Raw genomic sequence first — 22,657 nt, forward strand, 5'->3', positions numbered from 1 at the left:
AAAATATTACCTTAACTGCAAATGCGCAGATCAGACAGCCCCCGGCCGTTCGACACACACGCCCACTGTGACGTCAGACGGCCAAGGGCCTTCCGACGCATCGAAGAGGTTAACTGCAGATAGTATCCTTCCCTGATCCATAATGTGGTACTGCAAACTGTCAGCCAAAGGGTTTGTGCTGCAGGGGGTTGGGTCTACTTGTCCCAAGGGCAAAATACACATGAAAACGTATTGCCCTTGACCCCAAACAATATGTCCTGGGCGTCGAGCTTTAGGAATTCCACATCCCTGAAATTAGTAAGAAAGTCCAATCAGCTTTGCTTATTCTGGTTGAATATATACAGGTATAGTGACACTGAAGCTGTTGTTTTCTCTTTGGGTTGTTCCATGCATTTACTATTTTTTCAATTAACTAATAAGCCCCTGCCATTAAGGTCTATCCCACTAGAAGAAAAGCAACTGCTACTGCTTGGTTAAGAAATATTTCACTAGATGTTTAAGGCATCCATTTGGAAAACTGTTAATATATTTTAAAGACTCTATTGTCTTGATTGAGACACAAGCACTGACTCCATAGTTAGTTAAGCCACACTAAGACCCTTTTATAAGGCTCTGTGTAGCTCTCTACGTGAACCTAGGGCCAGGGGAAAAGGGATGGAGATGAGAGCAGCGGAGGCAACACTCTTGCCAGTAGGATGGATGGTAGAAGACCTGCACTAAATTCTTAGGACTACAGAAGGCATTGCGACACCATTGTAAGACCTAATTGTATAATAAAATGCAGAGTGAGAGACAGTATTTCAATATTTTAAATGAAACTGATATAAAAATGTTACACAAGAATAAAGGCTTACCCGATGACCTGCGGAGTCTTACTATAACTAGCCCCAGGCAAACTTGGTAAACTTGTCTGAGAACCAAAGATGGATACATTCGGCAGGACCAGTATGGCTGAGCAATGCAGGATTTCCAAAAAAGGACCACAGGGGCATATAAAAAGATACAACATATAGTGGAGCTCTCAGAAGAGGAAACACTAGAGCACCTTCAATGAGGACATGGTAATGGGAGGGACCAGGGGTACCAAGAATGGAAAAACAATTATCGCGTGGAACTAAATCTGGTGTAAACCTATGCGAAAGAGTCAAAGCAACTGCTATTGCCAGACATCTGCTTTCAGATCAAACAGAGCCTTCAAAGGACTTTACATATTCTGCCCTGAAAGTGCCTCTGATCTCTCCTAGAGCTGGTGGGGCAGCGTACATTTAGTAATGATCTGAAAGTGCTTGCCCGCATGACTAGTTTCCATTTCCCTGTCCTCTATGTCCCACACATGTGAAGCGTCCTGGGCCTTTTCTGTTGTTTTCCTTGGAGAGGTGAAAGCTACGCTTTTCAAAAATGTATGACTACCAATGCAGTCCTGGTTTTTTTATCCCAACAATCTTCATTGAAGTCATAAACGCCTTCCCAGCATTTCTTTTCGACTTGTAGGATAAAGAACAGAAAGATTCCTTTGGGTACAACTCTGTATAACAGCCAGAAAGAACCGACTTGGAGAGGCAGCTTGTCAGTTCAAGGCTATCTGAGAATGTTTAGTCTTAGGGTGCTTCATTGTAGCTTTGAATTAAGAAGTCTTTTTTATTATTTTTTATTTTGGAAAAAACTCGGCCTTGATAAGCTTTAGAGGGTGCTCTTTAGCATGAGACATACTAGTCTTTACACTTTTTGAAAATATTATGTGGATTAAGTGTTCCATGGTCCCTGCACTGTGCGTGTAATTATTTTTTTGTTCATGACTTCAAACAAAATTACGCCGATGCAGAACTAGGACTACAAGTAAGTAACCATTTTATACTAAGACGTCTCCATCTGCCCCCATCAACTGATTTATATATTGCTTATGAAATGTCTGTGATGTTTTATTCATTACAATGCTTGTGCACGTTGCAGTGTAAATATATTGCACATGTCGAATTGATCACTGTTCACGGAACACTATTCTTAGATCCGCATTCTAAAACACATAAGGGATATAACACATTCAAATCCTAGTTTCCAAGAGGATTTGTATTTTATTTTTTACATCAAAATGCAATCCAGAGGATTAACATTCTTGAAGTTACTTGAAAGCACTAAAATGAGATTAGAGAGATTCTGGAATTACTTCTAAGGCAGTAAGAATCCAAGGTTATTCTACCTCTGATACCAAAAGGCATGTATGGTTGTAAACTAAAGGAAGGGTTACTTATATAATTTTTAAAATTGCTGACTTTAGTTGATAGGGGAATGATGAGCCGAGGACATCATTTCAATTCTTTTTTTGTTTAAATAGGATTGGTAGAAAAGATCAATGATTAGAGGTGAATTAAATATTGGTCAAATAAGTTAACTAAAGGGGTTATCGAATTGTGCTTTTTTTGGAGGAATAGGTCTTTGAGCTGCGTATATATTTTTTAGATGGGACTAGTTAGGTGGTGTATTTACTTGTCAAAGTAACTATAGGCTGTGAGTATGATAAATTGCAGTAGAATGTCGATTTGAAGAGATATTTCAGTTGTTTGGAACATGCAGAGGGAAGGGCTAGAAATACTTAGACATTATTATTTATTGTGCATTTAACATTTTTATAAATGTTCCGATCCCAAGCACCAAAGACAAATCTGGTGGAGATCTGTCACAGCAGTTTGCTTTTGGTAGGAGTTGAACCTTATGGTTTTAGGGGGTGACATTGTGTCTTGCACACTGGTATTTAAAGTTATACTTTGCAAAATTAGTCTCTTTAAGAGCTGAGGTGTAGCTCCAGATTTGCAACTCGTGGCGTAAAAATAAAGAAACTGACAGCGCGCTTTGGTGGTGCTTATATGTGGCTCCGCATGCCACTTCCGGAGCGGAATGTGTGCGGAGCCACACTGTGCCTCCTACTGGCAAGCAGGCATAATGCTTGAAAGATTCTGGATCCAGTGTGACACTTAGGGAATAACCAGAAGATGGGGCATTTGTGGTTAGAAGTATCCCAAAGAATGACTTATTAAACTTTGTCATAAATTCTTGCAAGCACACAAAAGGGTGTTAGCAAGTTATTGTCAGAAGTCTTCCAGCAACTCATCTTTATTTTCCTTTGTACAAAGAACGTTTTATGTCCTTTTGTGTGCTTGTAAGGAATTATGACCATAGTTTTGGTTTTCCTGAATTTGGGGGACAGCGGGTACTAATATGGCTGCCCCCTTTCCCTGCTTAAGCACCCTGAGGACTTCTTGGGAAGCTTTTTGGTATACTTTAAGAGTTTGTTTGCTTTTGCCAACTGTATTATTTTGATGTATTTAGCTAGCCTATAAGTACATGGTATAGGACATACACCCAGGGCATGGAAGTTAAATGCCATCTGTGGGCTGTAGCACCTATGGTGCCATCCACTGGGTTTGCATGCCAAACATGGTGTTAGGCCTACCATGTATAACCTGACTGCAGCTACCTAAAAAGCTGCTGTCAAAATAACTCTGCTTTTAGATATGCAAAGGTAACCACTGAGTACACCTTGATGCCCACAGGGTGATGTGTCTGATATTTAAAGTTAAACATATGCAATTTAATGTTGGCATGTTATCCAGTAAGTAGCCCCCAAAGCCATCAGGGATGTAGCTGGATTCTAGAAAATGTCAAAGTACAGATTATAAACTTTAATTTGTAACTTTTGACTGGAAACAGCGATAATTGCCATTCAGGGACATTTCTTCAAATTAAAAGGCCAATTCAATGGTAAAGTCAGATTTCAAATAAACATTTAGGAACAGTATCTTTTACCTGCCAGGTCCACCAGTAGGTTAATTAGCATTAGCCTACCCACATTGGATCTGCCAGTTCTTGGTTCAATGGTCAACTCTTTTTAGAGTTTTCAGACATTTTGAATGAAATATAGATGAAAAATCAGTACCTCACTTCCAACTGTTGAAGGTCAAAAGTTCAGCAAAGAACAATCTGAGCTAGGCTCACACGATGGGGGTTGGAAATGTGAGGTATGGTGGCTCTGGTGAAGATAGTGTATCTCCAGGCTGGCAGCTGATTGGCTGTTGATTGGGCCACATAATGAGGATGAGTGGTTACCCAAGAATATACTCTTCTATGGTTTCCAGGCAGTTTTTTCTTTTACTGCTATGGTTATTCTTTTACCGTGAGTGGGCCACATAATGAGGATGAGTGGTTACCCAAGAATATACTCTTCTATGGTTTCTAGGCAGTTTTTCTTTTACTGCTATGGTTATTCTTTTACCGTGAGACTCCCACCATGACAACGGGGAAGATACAAGCATGTGAATCTATGAAAGATAATACTGGAGAACCATAGGGTACAGGTAAGTAACTAGTTTTTTCTTGGTGTAGGGAAACCTGTGTGGGTAATATATACATAAAGTGGCAAATCAGATAGGACTCTCCACTGGTCTTCACTGAACCCACTGGAAGGGTGTAGAACAGTCCCCTACTGACAACAAACCCAGTGGGGCTCCCTCTGCTCAGGTCTTCCTCATCCCAATGCATATTACCTTTATTAAACAGGTCAAGAAATAGTGGCTACAATGACTTTTGAGGTTAGGAAACTATCTTTCACAGCAGTGTCTGGTGGGCTTGTATACATAGCTTGCAAAGGAGGCAGTCTTGATGGGCTTGTGATGCTTGAGACTGTATATGTAGAGCAGTGTTTTTTTATGGCATTAACTACAGCTTGGAGCCGTCTCTTATTTAACCTTTTGATTTTACCTGACAGGTGGTGCTACGGGTGCTCTTTCCAGACCGATTCATCCTGCAGGGATTTTTCCACCCAGAGGAAACCAGTAAGCATTACCCTGGCAGCTGCTGATATCAGTTGTTCTGGTTGCCCCCATGATATCCTTTAATATTATTGCAGTTCTCAAAGTAATCCTGGCTGCCATTTTAATGCACATCAAACATAATTTGTTCTTGTGCTTCTATGACATCCATTACTCTGGCACACACATGCTGTTCGTTATTCTGACAACGCCCTACATCCCACTGCCCTTAGTGTGCCCCTTTACTCTTTTCACCTTGCCCAGTCTGACATTCCTAATATGGTTAAATCTCAACCTCTGACAAATGACTGACATTCTTCCTTCTGCTGCAACTCCTAAGGCCTTTCCCCTGGTGCCCCATGGCAAGGTATAGCTTGGTCCTGGTACCAGCCTCCACCAACCTAAATGTTTAACTCTTTGTACTTTAGAAACTGTTCCAGGAGACCACATAAATAAAACCTTACCTGAAGGGGGCACTGTACAAGATGGTACATCTCTATTCTTTCCTGGGTACACTTATATTCAGGCATACATGTATTGTAATGACAAAATAATGGTTTTGGTCTTTAATTTATATCTAACCTAGAGAAACTGAGGCAGGTAAAACCAAAGCAATGCATTAATTAATTATTAGATTTGTAAACCTTGTTCAGTCACTTGCCTTCCTCCATTGCATCATTTTTTTGCTACAACGTTTTTGCTGCTCCAAGTCCTTGTGATCCTTCTAGCACAGATGAGCAATACTAAAATTCGACTAGCTGCTTTCTCTGGACAAGCAGTAAGTGTTTGGAACCCTGTACCTTCTTTGCTTGACACAAATGTGCTGGGCAGACACTTCCCACTTGACCATTCCTTGAAGGGGTGTTCTATTCCTGCTGTCATGTACTCAGTAGTCTTTGTACCACTGGGTATTGGGGGAGATGTTGGAGTGGATATTAAATACATCTATGATGCAGCAGCATCAAAGAGGGTATAGTACTTTAAATTCTTGAGATATCACATTCGTAAATCCCTGTTATGGTTGTGCTTATTTGGCCAAGAAGCTCTTATAATATGCTAACTTTGTGTTGCCTGACTTTTTTACAGTTCGTGCCTTGAAGGATTTTGTCAAAAGCCACCTAGAGGATTCTTCTGTGCCATTCTACCTGTGTGAGTATTACATCTTTGCCTCCACTTTGTCTGCCCTCCCCCATGTGTTCCACCTTTACTCTACTGTGCCACTTCCATATCCCTTCTTCACTTGCCCAACTCATCCCTCTGCACCGATAATGGGCTGTGCTCCTCGCATCTGCTCCTGGTTTCAGGCACTTTGTTTCCTTGCAGTATTTTATCTCCTTTGTAGCATAGCCCTATCTTCTAGATCAATATAGTTTGTTATATACAATGCAACGCCTATGGATTTTCATCTATGGGATTAACACGTTGAATTCTGACATTGTGGTACCAGCTATCTTGGTAGATGAGCATAGTTTTAGAATTTATTTTTCTGATCTGTAAGTTGTTTGAACCGGTTTATACAGAGATGAGGTCTAAAGAAGTGACCAACTAATAAATGACAACAACCTGTGGAGGAAATGAGAAGCCATTCGTATGGTGTGGGCCTTTAGCTTAAAGGTATGATGAGTAATTAATCCATGCTTTTACTGGATCCTTCTACTGAAAGTCATCTAGAGTCCGAGATTCCAAGAGTTTTCGTTTTGCTTTTAATTGGGCAGTTGATTTTGTTAAATCTGTAACCTTGAGAACGAGGCCTTGGGGTTTTAATAGGAGGTGCTAGTAGACAAGATAGAAGACAGTAACAGTTTCTTTGTTACCTGGACAGTAGTGTTTTTCCATTGCTTTTGTGATTTTGTTGATGTGTCGAACTTGCTTTTTAGAGCAATGCAGTTGATGGCTCTGAATTAGGACAGGGGGATGGGGTATGCATGGTGGAATGTTTGAGTTATTGCTGGCAATATATGTATAGAAGTGCTGATGTATATTTTGTTGTTAACCACATATAACAAATTCTTTTAGCTACCCCTCCCTGAGCAGATGCATCTGGTCATGCCATATGGAAGCAAAGACAAGGAGAGATGATGGATGGAGTGCTGAAACATTTCAGGACTCGCCCCCACCCTGAACTGGGTGGGGAATTGAGCTAAAGAATGATAGTGGATTCAACCCAGATCTGTGACTGGGGGTGAGTGTTTGAAACGTTTCAGCACTCCGTCCATCATTTCCTTGTATTTGCTGGGTATGCCCAGACGTGGGTCCCTTGCTCACATAGCCACTGGATTCAAGCTAGCCTGGCTGATGAGAGGTGTTACCCTGAAACCGGTCCTTGAATGCTTGTTTCCGGTCCAGGGAAGACATGGCTTGGCTGTTCGAGCTGGACTGTTCCCATGAGACACAGGGTCAAGACTGATTTGCATATAGCTGTGTCTGAACTGGGATGGCGAATTGAGCTAAAGAATGATAGTGGATTCAACCCAGATCTGTGACTGGGGGTGAGTGGTTGAAAAGTTTCAGCACTCCGTCCTTCATTTCCTTGTGTTTGCTGGGTATGCCCAGATGTGGGTCCCTTGCTCACTTTGCCACTGGATTCAAGCTAGCCTGGCTGATGAGGTGTTACCCTGAAACCGGTCCCAGGATGCTTGTTTCCGGTGCATGGAAGACATGGTTTGGCAGTTCAGGCTGGATTGTTCCCATGAGGCACAGGGTCAAGACTGATTTGCATATAGCTGTGTCTGAACTGGGGTGGCTAAGTGAGCTAAAGAATGATGATGAATACATTAAAAACACAATGTTATATTCATATGGCAATGAGAGACCGAAAAAAACAAGTTCAAACAATTAATTGCTTTGATTATCGGTTGATTCCTATGAAATTCCTTCTGTTATTTGTAAAATGTCCACAGCCCCTTATATTCTATTGGACATAAACAAGTTCCTTGGATACAACCAATTATAAAAACCACAGGCGTTGACGCGTTTCGGTGGTATTTTTCTGATGTAAACCACCTTCTTCAAGACTAAAACTATATAACAGTCTCTCTTGTGAAAAGACCTGGCAAAGTCCTATAGAAACATAAATATAAATAAATAAGAAACATGTTAGGAGAAATCCTTTCATATCACATTGTGTAACCTAATTAAAAATTTCCTCATATCCACATTTTTAATGCATTTCAATAGCAGCATGTATTCAAATTATTGTTAAATAGGAGACATTTTATATATATCCGCAGTTGACAAATAGGCAAATTGTGTCCTAATGTATATAATAACAATCCTCATCCTGACTATAGTTTCTAAACACTGGAACGCTCTATATAATTGTCCAAAAGGGTCTAGATACCTGCATCCATACAAATGTATAAAGATTTTCCCTTGACCGGAGTGAGTTTCCAATATTGAATTCTTATAAATATATGCTGATTTTATAGACCTTTGCATACAAGCACTAATACAAAACGGGTCACTAAAACCGAAAAGGTTAAATCATCACAGATATACAGCAGTCTCATGAGAAGGGTGTCATTGACCATTATGAGAGAAAAAAGTCAACCTTCTAGAAGTTGAGTTGACTACTTGTGAAGCACAAAACAGGATATATATACAGGAACGGCCTCACGTTTTTTTGTCTATCATTACACCCACAGGATCAAGGCTGTAGGGAATATCTGATTGCACCTCCATCATTTAAACAATTTAGGAGGAGTGTTGCGCTTAACGGACTAGGTAGGTTCCCTGCATCAGAAGGGGTTTGAAAATGGGCCATGCAGTATAAATGGATATCACAGCAAGATATGTTGTTTTTTATTTAAAAGAGACTGTGTATAACTGGCGCCTGGAGCCCTAAGGAGCCCAGCCCATATCGATTGAAGGATATAATTTTCTGGTCCATCCTTGGAATTGCTAAGGTGGGTTAGATGTTGTTTCGTGTAGTAGCATGAATGTAGGGGTCGCATTGAGCCCCCCTATTGGATGTGTGGGAATACATTTGTATGGATGCAGGTATCTAGACCCTGGTGGACAATTATATAGAGCGTTCCAGTGTTTAGACACTGAAGTCAGGATGAGGATTGTTATTGTATACATTAGGACACAATGTGCCTCTTTGTCAACTGCGGATGTATATAAAATGTCTCCTATTTAACAATAATTTGAATACATGCTGCCACTGAAATGCATTCAAAATGTGGATATGAGGAACTTTTTAAGTAGGTTACACAATGTGATATGAAAGGATTTCTATTAACATGTTTTTTATTTATTTATATTTATGTTTCTATAGGACTTTGCCGGGTCTTTTCACAAGAGAGACTGTTATATAGTGTTAGTCTTGAAGAAGGTGGTTTACATCAGAAAAATACCACCGAAACGCGTCGACGCCTGTAGTTTTTATAATTGGTTGTATCCAAGGAACTTGTTAATATCCAATAGAATATAAGGGGCTGTGGGCATTTTACAAATAACAGAATGAAATCTATAGGAAACAACCGATAATCGATACAAATAATTGTTTGCACTTGTTTTTTTCTGTCTCTCATTGCCATATGAATATAACACTGTGTTCTTAATTTATTTTTTTATGTACTGTAGTTTTTAAGGGATACCTTGAGAACTTGGTATAGAAACTTTTGTAACAAATAAAAAATCTTTTTAATGCATTTCTTTGTTGTATCACATGTACTATAATTGGCCAGTATGGTCTGGGGTCTTCTGAGTAAGTGTGTATAACTGGGGCACTGTGCCGTGTAAGAGATACATTAGAGGACTAAGTGTTAGTGTGAATTTTAATATTCTTCCAAGTGAACCTGCATATAGCTGTGTCTGAACTGGGGTGGCGAAATAAGCAAAAGAATGATGATGGATTCAACCCAGATCTGTGACTGGGGGTCAGTTTTTGAAAAGTTTCAGCACTTCGTCCATCATCTCCTTGTGTGTCCTTCATGCCATATGGAAGACAATTATCTGATGAATTATTTGCTTATTGCTTCTTATTCTTGATCTATTCATATTATCATTTCCTTGTTTTTTGCAGTCATCACACCTCCCCGAACCCTCCTGAATGATGAGAGTGAGACTTTTTTCCAGGTAAGAGCTAAACTGTTTGATTTCACCATCACCTTAGTTTCCACAATAACTTCTCCATTGCTGTCTCTGATGCTGCCTACTGTTTGAGAAGGTGCCACTATGTTCTGAAGAGAATTCCTAGCTGTATAGCGTGGCAATTCACTGAGCATTTTTTTTTTAATTCATAGATACCTCCGTTTATGTGTAACAGCTCTGTAGTGTTTGTGGCATGCAGACCCCTACAATCACTGTGTATGTTGGGGAGACTATGGCCTTGTAAGTGAGAAACCTACAGCACCTTTGCAAAAGTAATCATGTTTAGGCAAAGGAGAAGGTGTGTTCTGGGGTCTGAAAGAATTGGTTTTTCAGACATGATGGAAATTAGTCAGATTACTGAACATTGTGAAGTTCGCTGTGCATTGAGGTGGCCCACCCGATGAACCCAAGGCAGTCTTTCTAATTTCTTGAGTAAAGTGAGCTGGCACCCTAAGGCGTCAGCACTTCAAGCAATGCTATGACACAAGTCTATGCTATTTGATAATGATGACGTGCTTTCTGTACATTAGGTAGCACATTTAGCAGTATGTATTTGAGATAATTCAGTGGTAACATTTATTGTTGATGCCAGGGCCGCAGTTACTAATTTTTGAATATATAGCATCGATTTATTATTAATAACACTCTCACAAATGTTTCCTTCTCATCAGCTATTACTGTTTAACATTATATTCTGCTTATTAGTGGGGCAGAATTGTACCGGGGGCGGAGGTGGACACATGTCAAAGACGAATCCTCTCACATGCCTACTGAGCATATTTATTACTCAAAAATATGAAAAGCATGATATCACAAAATAAAACAATAAAGATTTTCCCTTGACCGCAGTGAGTTTCCAATATTGAATTCTTATAAATATATGCTGATTTTATAGACCTTTGCATACAAGCATACAAAACGGGTCACTAAAACCGAAAAGGTTAAATCATCACAGATATACAGCAGTCTCATGAGAAGGGTGCCATTGGCCATTATGAGAGAAAAAAGTCAAACTTCTAGAAGTTGAGTTGACTACTTGTGAAGCTTTCCTTAGAACCGAGAGGGGGAGCTATATATGTCAGAAGCAGCATGGCCTAGTCAAGAATTGCTTAAAAGACTTATTTCATTTTTTGTCAATGCCTTTTTTCATTTCATAATCAGGGTCACTATCCATACAATAATTGCCTTTGAGAAAAGTAAGTGGGATAAACCTTTGTTAGTGAGGCAATGAATGACATACATACAGACTCATAAAAGAATGTTAAGTAAAACAAGAAGTACAAAAGTGTCTGGTAAGGTCGGAACAGAAAATGTACACTCTTTCTGGGCATCATAACTGCTGCCATTATGATGTTCACTGAAGTAGGCTTTTACAGGGTAGGGAATTGTAGACAAGATGAACAGCAGCAAGTGGAATACTTTCATTAGGGAAACAGAAACCTTCAGTGGGGAATAGAATGTGAACAAAGACATTTCCACGCTCACCAAGAAAGTTTCCTGCAGACACAGATCAAGGTATTGGCAAGACTCCTTATTCATCAGTAGGTAGATGAAGGCAAATCCAGCAAAAAGGTTAAGCTTTTGGCAATAACATTTCAACAAGTACACATAGGTGTTCTGGTACAAAAGCATTGGTTCAGTGGGTGGGCAGTCAGCAGGGTACATTTCACTACGTGGCACACACCGTCCCTTACTCCGGTGCTGTACCACACCACATCCAAAGAACAGGACTTGCTGCAAACACAACTGGCCAAACCCAATGCAGGATTCAGTTGCGTGAAGTCTTACAAGTAGTATTGCTGGAGTTGGTATCAGTGGGAGGAAGGGGTAACATTTTGGAAGGGGGGACGTCATATAGACACTGCAGCCTAGACCCCTCCCCACAGCCTTAAAATGCTCTCCATCTGTGAAGTAAGTCCGGCAGAGGAAAAGGAGGTGGTAGATGAGAGCTCAACTGGTGCAGAGGTGCCAGGGTCCAGATGTTCTGTGGTCTATTTGCGGTGGCTGGAGTGGACTGAAGCGGGGAGATCCCATTACCATGAGACCCTACGGAACTAACATCAGAGGGGTGTTTGTTTGGGCCACCAAGGTGGCAGAGCAGACATTCGCTGGTGAACAGATACTTAGACTCACTTTTTAGGTTGCTGACTGTGGCAAGCTTTGATCAAGTCGCTTTGCCTGTCTGAACTTGGTTATGGAAACTGCAAGACAGCCAATCCGTTGCCTGCAATACTGCAGAACCACATCTTTCAAGTGCAATTTGAGGGAATCAGAAGACACTGGAGTGTGAGAAGGAAGCAGCATGGAATGCATTGTTACTATTTTGTTTGGACTCAGCTTAGTTTACTGAGATGGAATAGCTTGAATTACCAAAGTGCCAAAGGTAGTGTGCCAACCACTTAAAGAAGGTTTCAACATAAATCTTAGCTAGCTTGTTTTTCAAAATGTTGTCATATTTAACCTTGGCCTGATGTCTATTTGTTTTAGGCACTGTGAAATTGTTTCTTAATTCCTATTGTTACTAGACAGGTGAAGTGGAACCTTGAACTTAGGTATGAAACCCCAAGCAGTCTTTTCACTAATATGATAGTGCCGGTATGCACACAAGGGTACGCCTCAATCCAACAAGGAAACATGCACACGATTCCAAGAACATAGGCAAAACAACAGCACCTGGGCATCAGTCTAAAGTCGATCTGTGGGTGGGCGCATGGCCACAAGGCCCATGGAGGTAGATGGACATTGGGAGCAGTCTTAATCCCTTTCCAAATACTGTAGGCAAGTGGCACAGGAATAAAAATACTGATTGACGAACAAGCTAGAGAAGGGTATAAACCAGTGAGTAACTATGGCATGAATCATTCTATTCCTTGTGACATGGGCATGACTATGGTACAAATTGATGACGTTGGGGAGCAGTAATTTCAGGTCCACCACGATCTCTGGGTGCTGTCCCTCTGCTCTCCAACTAAATTCCTTTCAGTCCACGCTTGTTTCCCAGGGGTGCTTTCTTCTTTAAGACAGACAAGTCTTTAAGCGTTGGTAAAGGAAATAGAGTAATTTGCACCAAGTACATTGTTATTTCAGAATTCGGGGACAGAGCATCTTTCTTAGTGGTTTGGTTTGCAAATGTCACCTTGGGCCACTTCATCTTTGGAGGATTGGTGAGCAGCACTTTTAACAATAGCTATTTTACATGATAACATGAGAGCATTTTACATGTTCTTTACATAGCTACCATTTTTTAATGAGAGACAAGCAGAGGTAAGAAACCCCCTTTGCAAACATAGAAGACGAAACTGGTGTGCTACACCAAAGGCATGTTAAGAATACATAAATATAGTGACAATCTTTAATGTGGAAAGGATGCAGCCTCCGTGCGAGAGAGCGAAGGGCTCTGCTACCAGGGCAGCGCTGGTCTGAGGCAAGAAGTAACTTTCCATAACTTCAAATGTGCACAAAGCATAACCGGACACTAGAAAACCAACAACATTTCAGAGACAAAATCTATCTACATAGTAAATAAGTTCACTGTTGGGTATTGGTGCAACAGAAAGACCAATATCAGGTTTGATCAAATGAGCAGTAATTATCAAACTGTTGTGGCAATCAATGTCTCATGCTTTGGACAGAAGAGAGGCAGGGTTCTGTGTAGGACAGTGGACGATGGTGATGTGAGAGGGTGATAGCAAAATAAATCTAATAATGTGACAGCCTAATGGTAGATGTTAGGTTTTCATAGTGAGCAGAAACCTAGCTATGCAATAGGGCACAGCTGCTATGATGGTGTATCCTAGTGTAGTGTTTTTAGAGGCTTCTGCCAAGTGAGCAGCAGCAGCCGCAGATCGCAAACATGGAGCGAAACCTGCTGCTATCAGATCAAGAACAGATGAATAATACGCTACCAGTTTTATTTCTGCCCCTGTGATCTTGCGCTAATATCCAAATAGCCAAGGAGTATAACAATCTCTTTTATGGCAATACAGCGTGGGGGATCTGGTATAGTCAGGCCAGCCCTACACTGTGGCCAAGGGGAGTACCTTTTTTTATCCTACTTGTAATTGCTGTGTCTCTCAAATTCACTGCAAAGGCTTAGGGGTTCCCACTTTGAATATAGTCTTGAAGAGGTTTGTCTAGCTTGGCAAGTCCTGATGTCCATTGTCTGCAGTAACCCGCTATCCCCAATAAACTGCATACCTAGCAGACTGTAAGTGGGCGTGGTAAATTATGGAAGGATTCAATCTGGTTGGCGAACAGGTGGTGCTCACCAACTGAGATGTTGTAACCCAAGAATCGAGCACCTTTGAGGCAAAATTTAAATTTTTCCCTCAAAGCCTGGTGCCCTTTGTACCTTCTGACTGAATTAGCGAAAAATGATTAAACCTTACTTGTTTTTAAGAGGCTGACACAAGTAACAAATCATCTGCATATTAAATCAAAGTAGAACCTATGGGAAATGTCTATGGATCCAGATCATGCTTAGGTTTTGGGAAAAGATGGATGGTTATTTGGTAAAACCTTTGTAAGAGGCAACGCCAGGTGAGCTGAGCCTCAGGTCTTGAATTAACCTCTAGGCAGCGTTACCCAGTTTCTTTATTAGTGGGCACTAAGATTCCCTGCTTTCTTAACGTGGCGATGAATGGTTGAATATCTGCTTCAGCTTCCAGATGTAGAGGGCACAGTGTAATTCACAATTTCTTTATGAGTTTGATTTTGATCTTGAGGGCTCAGCAAAGAGAACACAACCAACATCACCTTCATGTTCAGACCATCCAGGGTAGGGTATCTGCCTAAATATTTTAGTAGCAGACTTTAATACATTGAAAGGTCTTTCAGGCTTTTCAGTACATCCATCAGAATCACTTAAAATTGAGTTACTCCAGTATTGGAGCTTTTATAGATTCACATGCCTGAATCATTCTCCGTCTTTGAGACGGGAGTCTCCAGTATATAAAAAAGCAATGCTTAGTTGTATAGCAAATTGAAAAGAGGCCCATTTCCCTTTTGCAACCCATAACCTTTGTTATGTAAAAGAGACCAAACTTGTCTCTGGACCAATCAGATCTCCTAACCCTCTAGAACACTCCTGAGAGAACCTTTTGCCCCTCAGATATTCTACTGCACGTTGTGCTAGGGAGTCTCCTTTGAGCTCTGCTCAAACTCTGCTTTTTTCAGCCTTTTTTAGGAAGTTTGTTCTTTCATCTTCAGTTGGATCTAGAAATATTTTGGACTATCTTCAGGTACATTATTTTAGGAATGGCTGGGAAAGAAAAGAAAGGTCTATTTAGAGCCTGTGCCACTTGTTCAAAGAAGAGGCTGTACACAGATGACCCTCATGCAGACTGCATTTACTGTCTATACCCGGATCACCAGGCCAAAGACTGCAAGGTATGTCGCACTTTCTCTAGTAGTTAGAGATCGTGAGGGGCACCTTTTGATATGGCTTCAGAAGCTAAAGGCCGGAAAGGAGGTTATCTGTAGTGACAGCGATGAGACATCCTCCTCTACTTCAAGGAGATCTCAAAAGAGAAGACTATCTCCTCATACTCATTCCTCAGAGGAACGTCCTGAGAAGGCCCTCAAAAAGACCACTCATGGGTCTTCTGGACGTAGTCCTTCAAAATCTACTCAATCTAAGGAAAAGGAGAGTAAAGGACACTCTTCTGGTAAAAAATCATCAAAGAAATATACTTCTGAGCCATCAAAGTCTCCTCCTCAGGTCAAAAAACACTTCAGAAATCTAAGAAACCATTGTCGTTGACGACGAAGATAGAGGTGAAGAAAATGTCAAAGTCACCATCATTGCCTATTGCGATGTCTTCTCCGACGACGGCGTCAGCGTAGACGGTGGCGTCGACACCAGTAACCTCGACGACGGCATCGATGACAACAGCAGTGGTGACGACGACTAAGTCGACGACAGGATAGCGCTCTATGCCTGGTCTCGACGACGGCATCGACGACAGTAGTGGCGACGGGCTTGTCGACGAGAGAAATTCCAGAAAAAAAGCTGAGTGTCCGTAAGAGGGGCATTACGTCAGAGGTCACCTCCCCGAGCAAAATTACTCCTCTGGTGCCATCACATCTACTGGAGGAGGAGGAGGAGGAGGAGGAGGAGGAGGTTGACGGACCCTTTGGTTATGCCAGTAGTCCTTCACAACTACATGTAAAATGTTAAGAGGATGATTACCAGGAGGGAAATGGAGAGTACCAGAACCCCTCGCAGCAACACTATCGCCAAGGGTACCAGGAGGAGATTGTTGCTATGCCATACTCCATGATGATGGGTCTGCAGTTCATGCTGGCAGACCATAAGAAGAGATTTCCGCCGAAAATAGCCTCTCAGGAAATCCCCATTCCACATCCACGTTCCATCCCTGCTACTCCAGTCAGAAGCATAGCGTCACTGCAGGAAATTACGTCTTTAACTCCTCAAGCTCAGCACCACCAGGATCTGGCCACCACGGACGATGATGACCAGGAAGAGGGAGAAATATCTGATCCCAACAAGGAAGGTGATGACTACCTGATCTCATCTCCGGCCTCGCCACACCAGTACCTGCTGATTCTCCGCCGGTGGATATCGGTGGATTCCATAATTTAATGGAAAGAGCTGCGATGAGATTCCAGCTTCCAATAGCTACTACTCAGACGGAATGCTTCTTCTATGATTTTAAAGAGCCATACCATAAGTCGGACCGATCCATACCAATTGTTAACCATGTGTGGGAAGAAGGCTTAAAGGTGATGAAGACACCGGCGACAGTTACACCTGTGCTCTCTAGATTGGAAAAGAAATATAAGGCCTCTTCGGACGCACCAGCGTGTTTACTGGGCCATCCTAACCCGGATTCGATAATTTCCCAGGCGGCGCAACAGAAATCTAAGAATCCATCGGCGCCTATATCTGCACCTCCTGACAGGGAAGGAAGACGATTTCTCGATATACGAGAACATCTTCAGGTCCATCTCTATGGTTGGAGAGAATTATAAGTAAAATCAGAAAATTCCCTTGGCGGAAATGCTGAGAAATTTAGCCCATATATTAGTAATGGACGCTAATACTAATCAATCACAGACAAAACATTTTTTTATATAAAAAGTATTTGAAATGTTTATTTATATGTTAAAAACAAAACCTAAAAAACATTTAAAAACAGTTTATAATTCCATAAACACCCTATACAGTATCATCACAATCACAGTTCATCTGAAATTCATCTACAATTCATAATTCTCCTGCTGCACCATGTATTGCAGACACAAAATATCGACTAAATTTAAACAATAGCATGAAAAAGGGGTTTTCTTAAACGAAAAGGGGGAGAGACAGACATAGACAGTACAATTTGTCATGAAAGTGTACACATCAAGACCATAATTCAAAACTCAATCCTAGACCCGCTTAGTTTATGTTGTTTGCAGGATAAGCTTGATTGCTCGATTGTGCAGTTTTTGGGCGTCAACGCGTTTCGATGGATTTTTTTCAGTAATGTGCCATTTTTATCAAGACTGAAAAATAAGTCTCTCCTATTTTACGGCACTGGATGGTTGCCACATATATAAGAATCCTGTTGGTAAACATATTTAAGTCAGTATCTTACATGGAAGCCACAAAATAACATTCCTATGTTGCATCTATTTTCAATTTGGGCTCTACATATATTCTTATATATGTGGCAACCATCCAGTGCCGTAAAATAGGAGAGACTTATTTTTCAGTCTTGATAAAGATGGCACATTACTGAAAAAAAGCCATTGAAACGCCCAAAAACTGCACAATCGAGCAATCAAGCTTATCCTGCAAACAACATAAACTAAGCGGGTCTAGGATTGAGTTTTGAATTATGGTCTTGATGTGTAAACTTTCATGACAAATTGTACTGTCTATGTCTGTCTCTCCACCTTTTCGTTTAAGAAAAACCCTTTTTCATGCTATTGTTTAAATTTAGTCGATGTTTTGTGTCTGCAATACATGGTGCAGCAGGAGAATTATGAATTGTAGATGAATTTCAGATGAACTGTGATTGTGATGATACTGTATAGGGTGTTTATGGAATTATAAACTGTTTTTAAATGTTTTTTAGGTTTTGTTTTTAACATATAAATAAACATTTCAAATACTTTTTATATAAAAAAATGTTTTGTCTGTGATTGATTAGTATTAGTGTCCATTACTAATATATGGGCTAAATTTCTCAGCATTTCCGCCAAGGGAATTTTCTGATTTTACTGTTTACAAGTACCATATTCCCCTGGTGTGTCAAGGGGTCTCTCTCAATTTTCATATGGAGAGAATTATAAAACAGTTCATGAAGGGATTATTTAGGACCTTTTCCCCTATAAGACCTCCACCACCCCTCTGGCAGTTCAATCAATCAATCATTTGTAAAGCGCACTACATACCTGCGAGGGTCTCAAGACGCTGGGGAGGGGGGGCGCTACTGATCGAGCAGCCAGGTCTTGAGTATCCTCCTGAAGGTCAGCAGGTCTTGGGTCTCTCGTAGGCTCAGTGGGAGGGTGTTCCATGAAGGATAAGGATCTCCCGCCGGTGGTTGTTCTTCGGATGCGCGGGATGGTGGTGAGTGAGAGGTCAGCAGAGCGTAGCTAGCGGTTGGGAATGTAGAAGGAGAGCCGTCTTTTGAGGTAGGCTGGGCCGGTCTTGTGGAGTGCTTTGTGTGCGTGGATGAGGAGCTTGAAGGATATCCTCTTGTTGATGGGGAGCCAGTGCAGGTTTCTCAAGTGGAGGGGTGATGTGGCCGTGTCGTGGTACGTCGAGGATCAGTCGTGCCGAGGCGTTTTGGATGCGTTGTTAGTCGTTTGATGAGCTTGGTCGAGTCTGCTGCTGACGAGGGCCTGGGTGACTGTCTTTCTTGTATCTGGCGGGATCCATCTGTAGATCTTGAGGAGCATGCGGAGGGTGTTGAAGCAGGAGGAGGAGACCTCATTGACTTGCTTGGTCATTGAGAGCGTTGAGTTGAGGATGATTCCCAGGTTGTGTGCGTGGTCGGTGGGTGTCGGGCTGCCCACAGTGCCTTCGGCCACCAGGAGTCGTCCCAGGCTGAAGGGTTGGAGCCGAGGATGTGGACCTCCGTCTTGTCCGAGTTCAGCTTCAGACGGCTGAACTTCATCCAGTCGGCGACGGCCTTCATTCCTTCGTGGAGGTTGGCTTTAGTGGTAATCGGGTCCTTGGTGAGGGAGAGGATCAGTTGAGTGTCGTCGGCGTAGTAGATTATGTTGAGGTCGTGCTGTCAGGCGACTTGTGCGAGCGGGCCATGTAAATGTTGAACAGTGTCGGGCTGAGGGAGGATCCCTTGGGTACGCCGCAGATGATCTTGGAGGCTTTGGAACAGAATGGGGGGAGGCAGATGCTCTGGGTTCTGCCGGAGAGGAAGGAGGTGGTCCATTCCAGAGCCTTGTCTCGGATCCCTGCGGCGTGGAGGCGTGCGCGTAGAGTGCGGTGGCAGACGGTGTCGAAGGCGGCGTAGAGGTCTAGGAGGATGAGTGCTGCGGTCTCACCGTTGTCCAGCAGGGTCCTGATGTCGTCAGTGGCGGCGATGAGGACAGTCTCGGGCTGTGGTTGCTGCGGTACCCTGACTGGGAAGGGTCCAGCATTCTGTATTCTTCGAGGTATCGGGTTAGCTGTCTGTTGACAATTTTCTCGATGACCTTGGCCGGGAAGGGGAGCAGAGCGATGGGCCGGAAGTTCTTGAGGTCTCTTGGGTCTGCCTTAGGTTTTTTGAGTAGGGCGTTGATCTTGGATTGTTTCCAGCTCTCTGGGAAGGACGCAGTCTCGAGGGAGAGATTGATGACGTTGCGCAGGTGGGGTACGATGGAGCTGCTTGCTTTGTTGAAGACTTGGTGCGGGATTGGGTCTGACTGAGAGCCGGAGTGGATTGTGCTCATGGTCTTGATGGTGTCATCGACTCTCACGCTGGCCCAGGCTAGCAGGGGGCCGTGGTCGATGGTGTGTGGAGGGTCTCCCTAGGCTCTCTTCAGTGCACATTGTGCAGGTATTTGGCACGTGGCACTCCTTTTTGAGAACACGGAGAAAGAGAGAGAAAGGAGAAATGGCAGAAAGGAGAGAGACAACGACAGGAAAACATTGAGAAGGAAGAAAACTAGAAAGAAAAACCTTTAGGAATTAGGAGACAGTAAGTCAAGGGTGTTGGAAGAAAGCGCGACGAGGAGCCTTTAGGATTAGTTTGGCAGCCTTATTATTCGGCAACCCGGCATTCCTCAGCGGACTCCCAATGAAAACAATGGACCCCTGCATTTATTTATTTTCCAAATTAGGCACTGCTTCTCGTAAGTTAAATGAAATCGGTTTTGTCGTGGTACTTATTGAAACAATGCCGAGTTTGTTACCTATACTTACTGGTCCAGACCCGCAGCATTGCTTTGTTGTACAAAGCCGCGTGAGACTACTGACTGTTGCAAGTCACTGTCTCCTGGTGGATTTGCCCTGGACAGGAGCAAGAAGGCCTGGCAGGTGGGGCAAATGCTTCATAGTGGTGAAACGTGCCCTGTGGTGAACAGGCAACTTTATTTTTATTTTTTTAACAGAGTTTTATATAGCGCGAACTTGACCCGAAAAGGGTATGAGAGCGCTTTACATAGCACCAGTTGCATTAAATGAGGACACGTTCATTTTTGTTAGGCACAGGGAGATTAAGTGATTTGCCCAGAATCACAGGATGTTCAGCGTCATTGCCGAGACTAGAACCAGCACTTAGGCCAACTCCTCTCCCCAATTGTTTGGACTGTTTCCATTTCATCTGTGAAATGTGATTTAAGAACACAAAGTGATGGTTGGGTATTGAAGGATGTGGCACTCCTACAGCCAAGAAAGTACAAATAAAAATATTCTTAGCGCAAGAAAGGCCGGGGCATTTCGCTTTCAGTGGACAATCCAGTTCACCAACTACCGCCTACGACTGCTACCTTGGCCGGAGTAATAGCCTCTGCACAAAGAACGCTTGGCTCATTGGCTCGTTTCCTAGATGGCACAACGCTTGCGTGCAGCTTCTGCAGAAGCCGCTCTGAGATCGGACAGAGTGGGTAAGAGGTACTGCAGAGCTGAGCTGAGGGCCAGGGTAAGGCTTTCTACCTCCTTGGACGAAGTTACTTTTTGCTGCCGAACCCAATGAATAAGGAGGAAGGAGGGGAGAGGAGGGAGGGGTGCACATTTGCTGCTTTTTCTAGTGGTCTGCTGCCCCCTACCGGTGGCGTTTCAATATTGTCACACTTTTAAGACGACCGCTGACAAATAAATAGAACATGCAATGAATGCTATCATCGGTCGGTCCTAGAAATTGAAAGAATTCATTATTTTGTTAATGAAGCATTTCCGGTGATACTCTCTAGAGATCTGTTCGACCTGTAATGAATTCCGCCAGCCATGCCTACTTTTCACATTTTAGGACTGGGCGAACCTACTATTCCAGCTTTAGTCTTGGCATTTAAAGGGTCACGTGCATGAAAGTGGGATTAGACGGTCAAAATATATATTTGGGGATATTTAAGTAGAGTCGAGAGTTTGATTGGATATTTAGGTATGGTTGTGATTTTGATTGGAGATATTCAAGTAGGGTCGAGATTTTGATTGGAGATATTCAAGTAGGGTCGAGATTTTGATAGGAGATATTTAAGAAGGGTCGAGATTTTAGGAGATATTTAAGTAGGGTCGAGATTTTGATAGGAGATATTTTAAGTAGAGTCGAAATGTGGATTGGAGATATTTAAGTAGGGTCGAGATTTTGATAGGAGATATTTAAGAAGGGTCTAGATTTTAGGAGATATTTAAGTAGGGTCGAGATTTTGATAGGCGATATTTAAGAAGGGTTGAGGTTTTAGGAGATATTTAAGTAGGGTCGAGATTTTGATAGGAGATATTTTAAGTAGAGTCGAAATGTGGATTGGAGATATTTAAGTAGGGTCGAGATATTGACAGGAGATATTTAAGTAGGATTGCCTATATTTTGGAGACTGTTCTTGTGAAATATGTTTTTGAAATATCATTGCATTGATTGTATGAAAGAACCCGAGACTCTGGCGGAGCACTGCATCATCCTTATGCACAGTGATAACTCCTGGAGTGGGTCTCCAACGTAACCTGCCCTGTACCTCTAATTAAGGCATAGACATGACCCATTTGCTCTACTTTTTTGAGCATACGAAGGAAGACACTACCATACCAATAGCGGTGGTGCATTAAAAATAAGTATGGAAACTGTGTTCCCGCTGTACTATGCAGCCGGGGCCAAAGGTGCGGCTAAAAGAACAAAATATTCTGTAACTATATTTGTGCTGTCTTTGCGTATAAAGTAATGCACACACCTTAAATGAAAAATAAATACAAGTCAAAGTAAGCCATGAGAAATGCACTATTTTATATTATGAAGCCTCTATTGGTAAATGCAATCTCTTCTGATATTTGTGTGTGGCCAGAGAGCCACATAATTGAATTCTGGTTAGTTCAGTGTGGAACACTGACAGAAAGCACTGTAAGTCGTTATTTCAAACTTGTGTTACACACAGTGTAAGATAGCTTGCTGCAAAACGTTAAAAAGATCGATGTTTAAGATAAAAGTGCTTTCAAAATATACATTTTAAACATATGCAATCAGATGGTAGCTAGTGCAAACCTTTTTTATAGTTGTCTTTTCAAATCAGACACTCCAGAACCCAGCTGATGGCATCTATACATTACCTCTCGAAAAGAATGTCTTTGTTAGCATGACGCTTTAAGTGACTCA

General features: G+C 42.1%; 1 protein-coding gene across 1 annotated transcript in view; it reads left to right on the plus strand.

Moving 5' to 3' along the window:
* Positions 1-22,657, plus strand: part of ASPSCR1 (ASPSCR1 tether for SLC2A4, UBX domain containing) — a 709,269-nt gene that overhangs the window by 374,698 nt on the left and 311,914 nt on the right. Inside the window, exons 10-12 of the mRNA XM_086931183.1 lie at positions 4,760-4,826; positions 5,889-5,951; positions 9,832-9,884. Of these exons, the coding sequence (XP_086787309.1) occupies positions 4,760-4,826; positions 5,889-5,951; positions 9,832-9,884 (183 nt within the window). The remainder of the gene's footprint in view (positions 1-4,759; positions 4,827-5,888; positions 5,952-9,831; positions 9,885-22,657) is intronic.

The sequence above is a fragment of the Lissotriton vulgaris genome, chromosome 7, assembly GCF_964263255.1.
Source record: "Lissotriton vulgaris chromosome 7, aLisVul1.2, whole genome shotgun sequence".
NCBI classification, from domain to species: Eukaryota; Metazoa; Chordata; class Amphibia; order Caudata; family Salamandridae; genus Lissotriton; species Lissotriton vulgaris.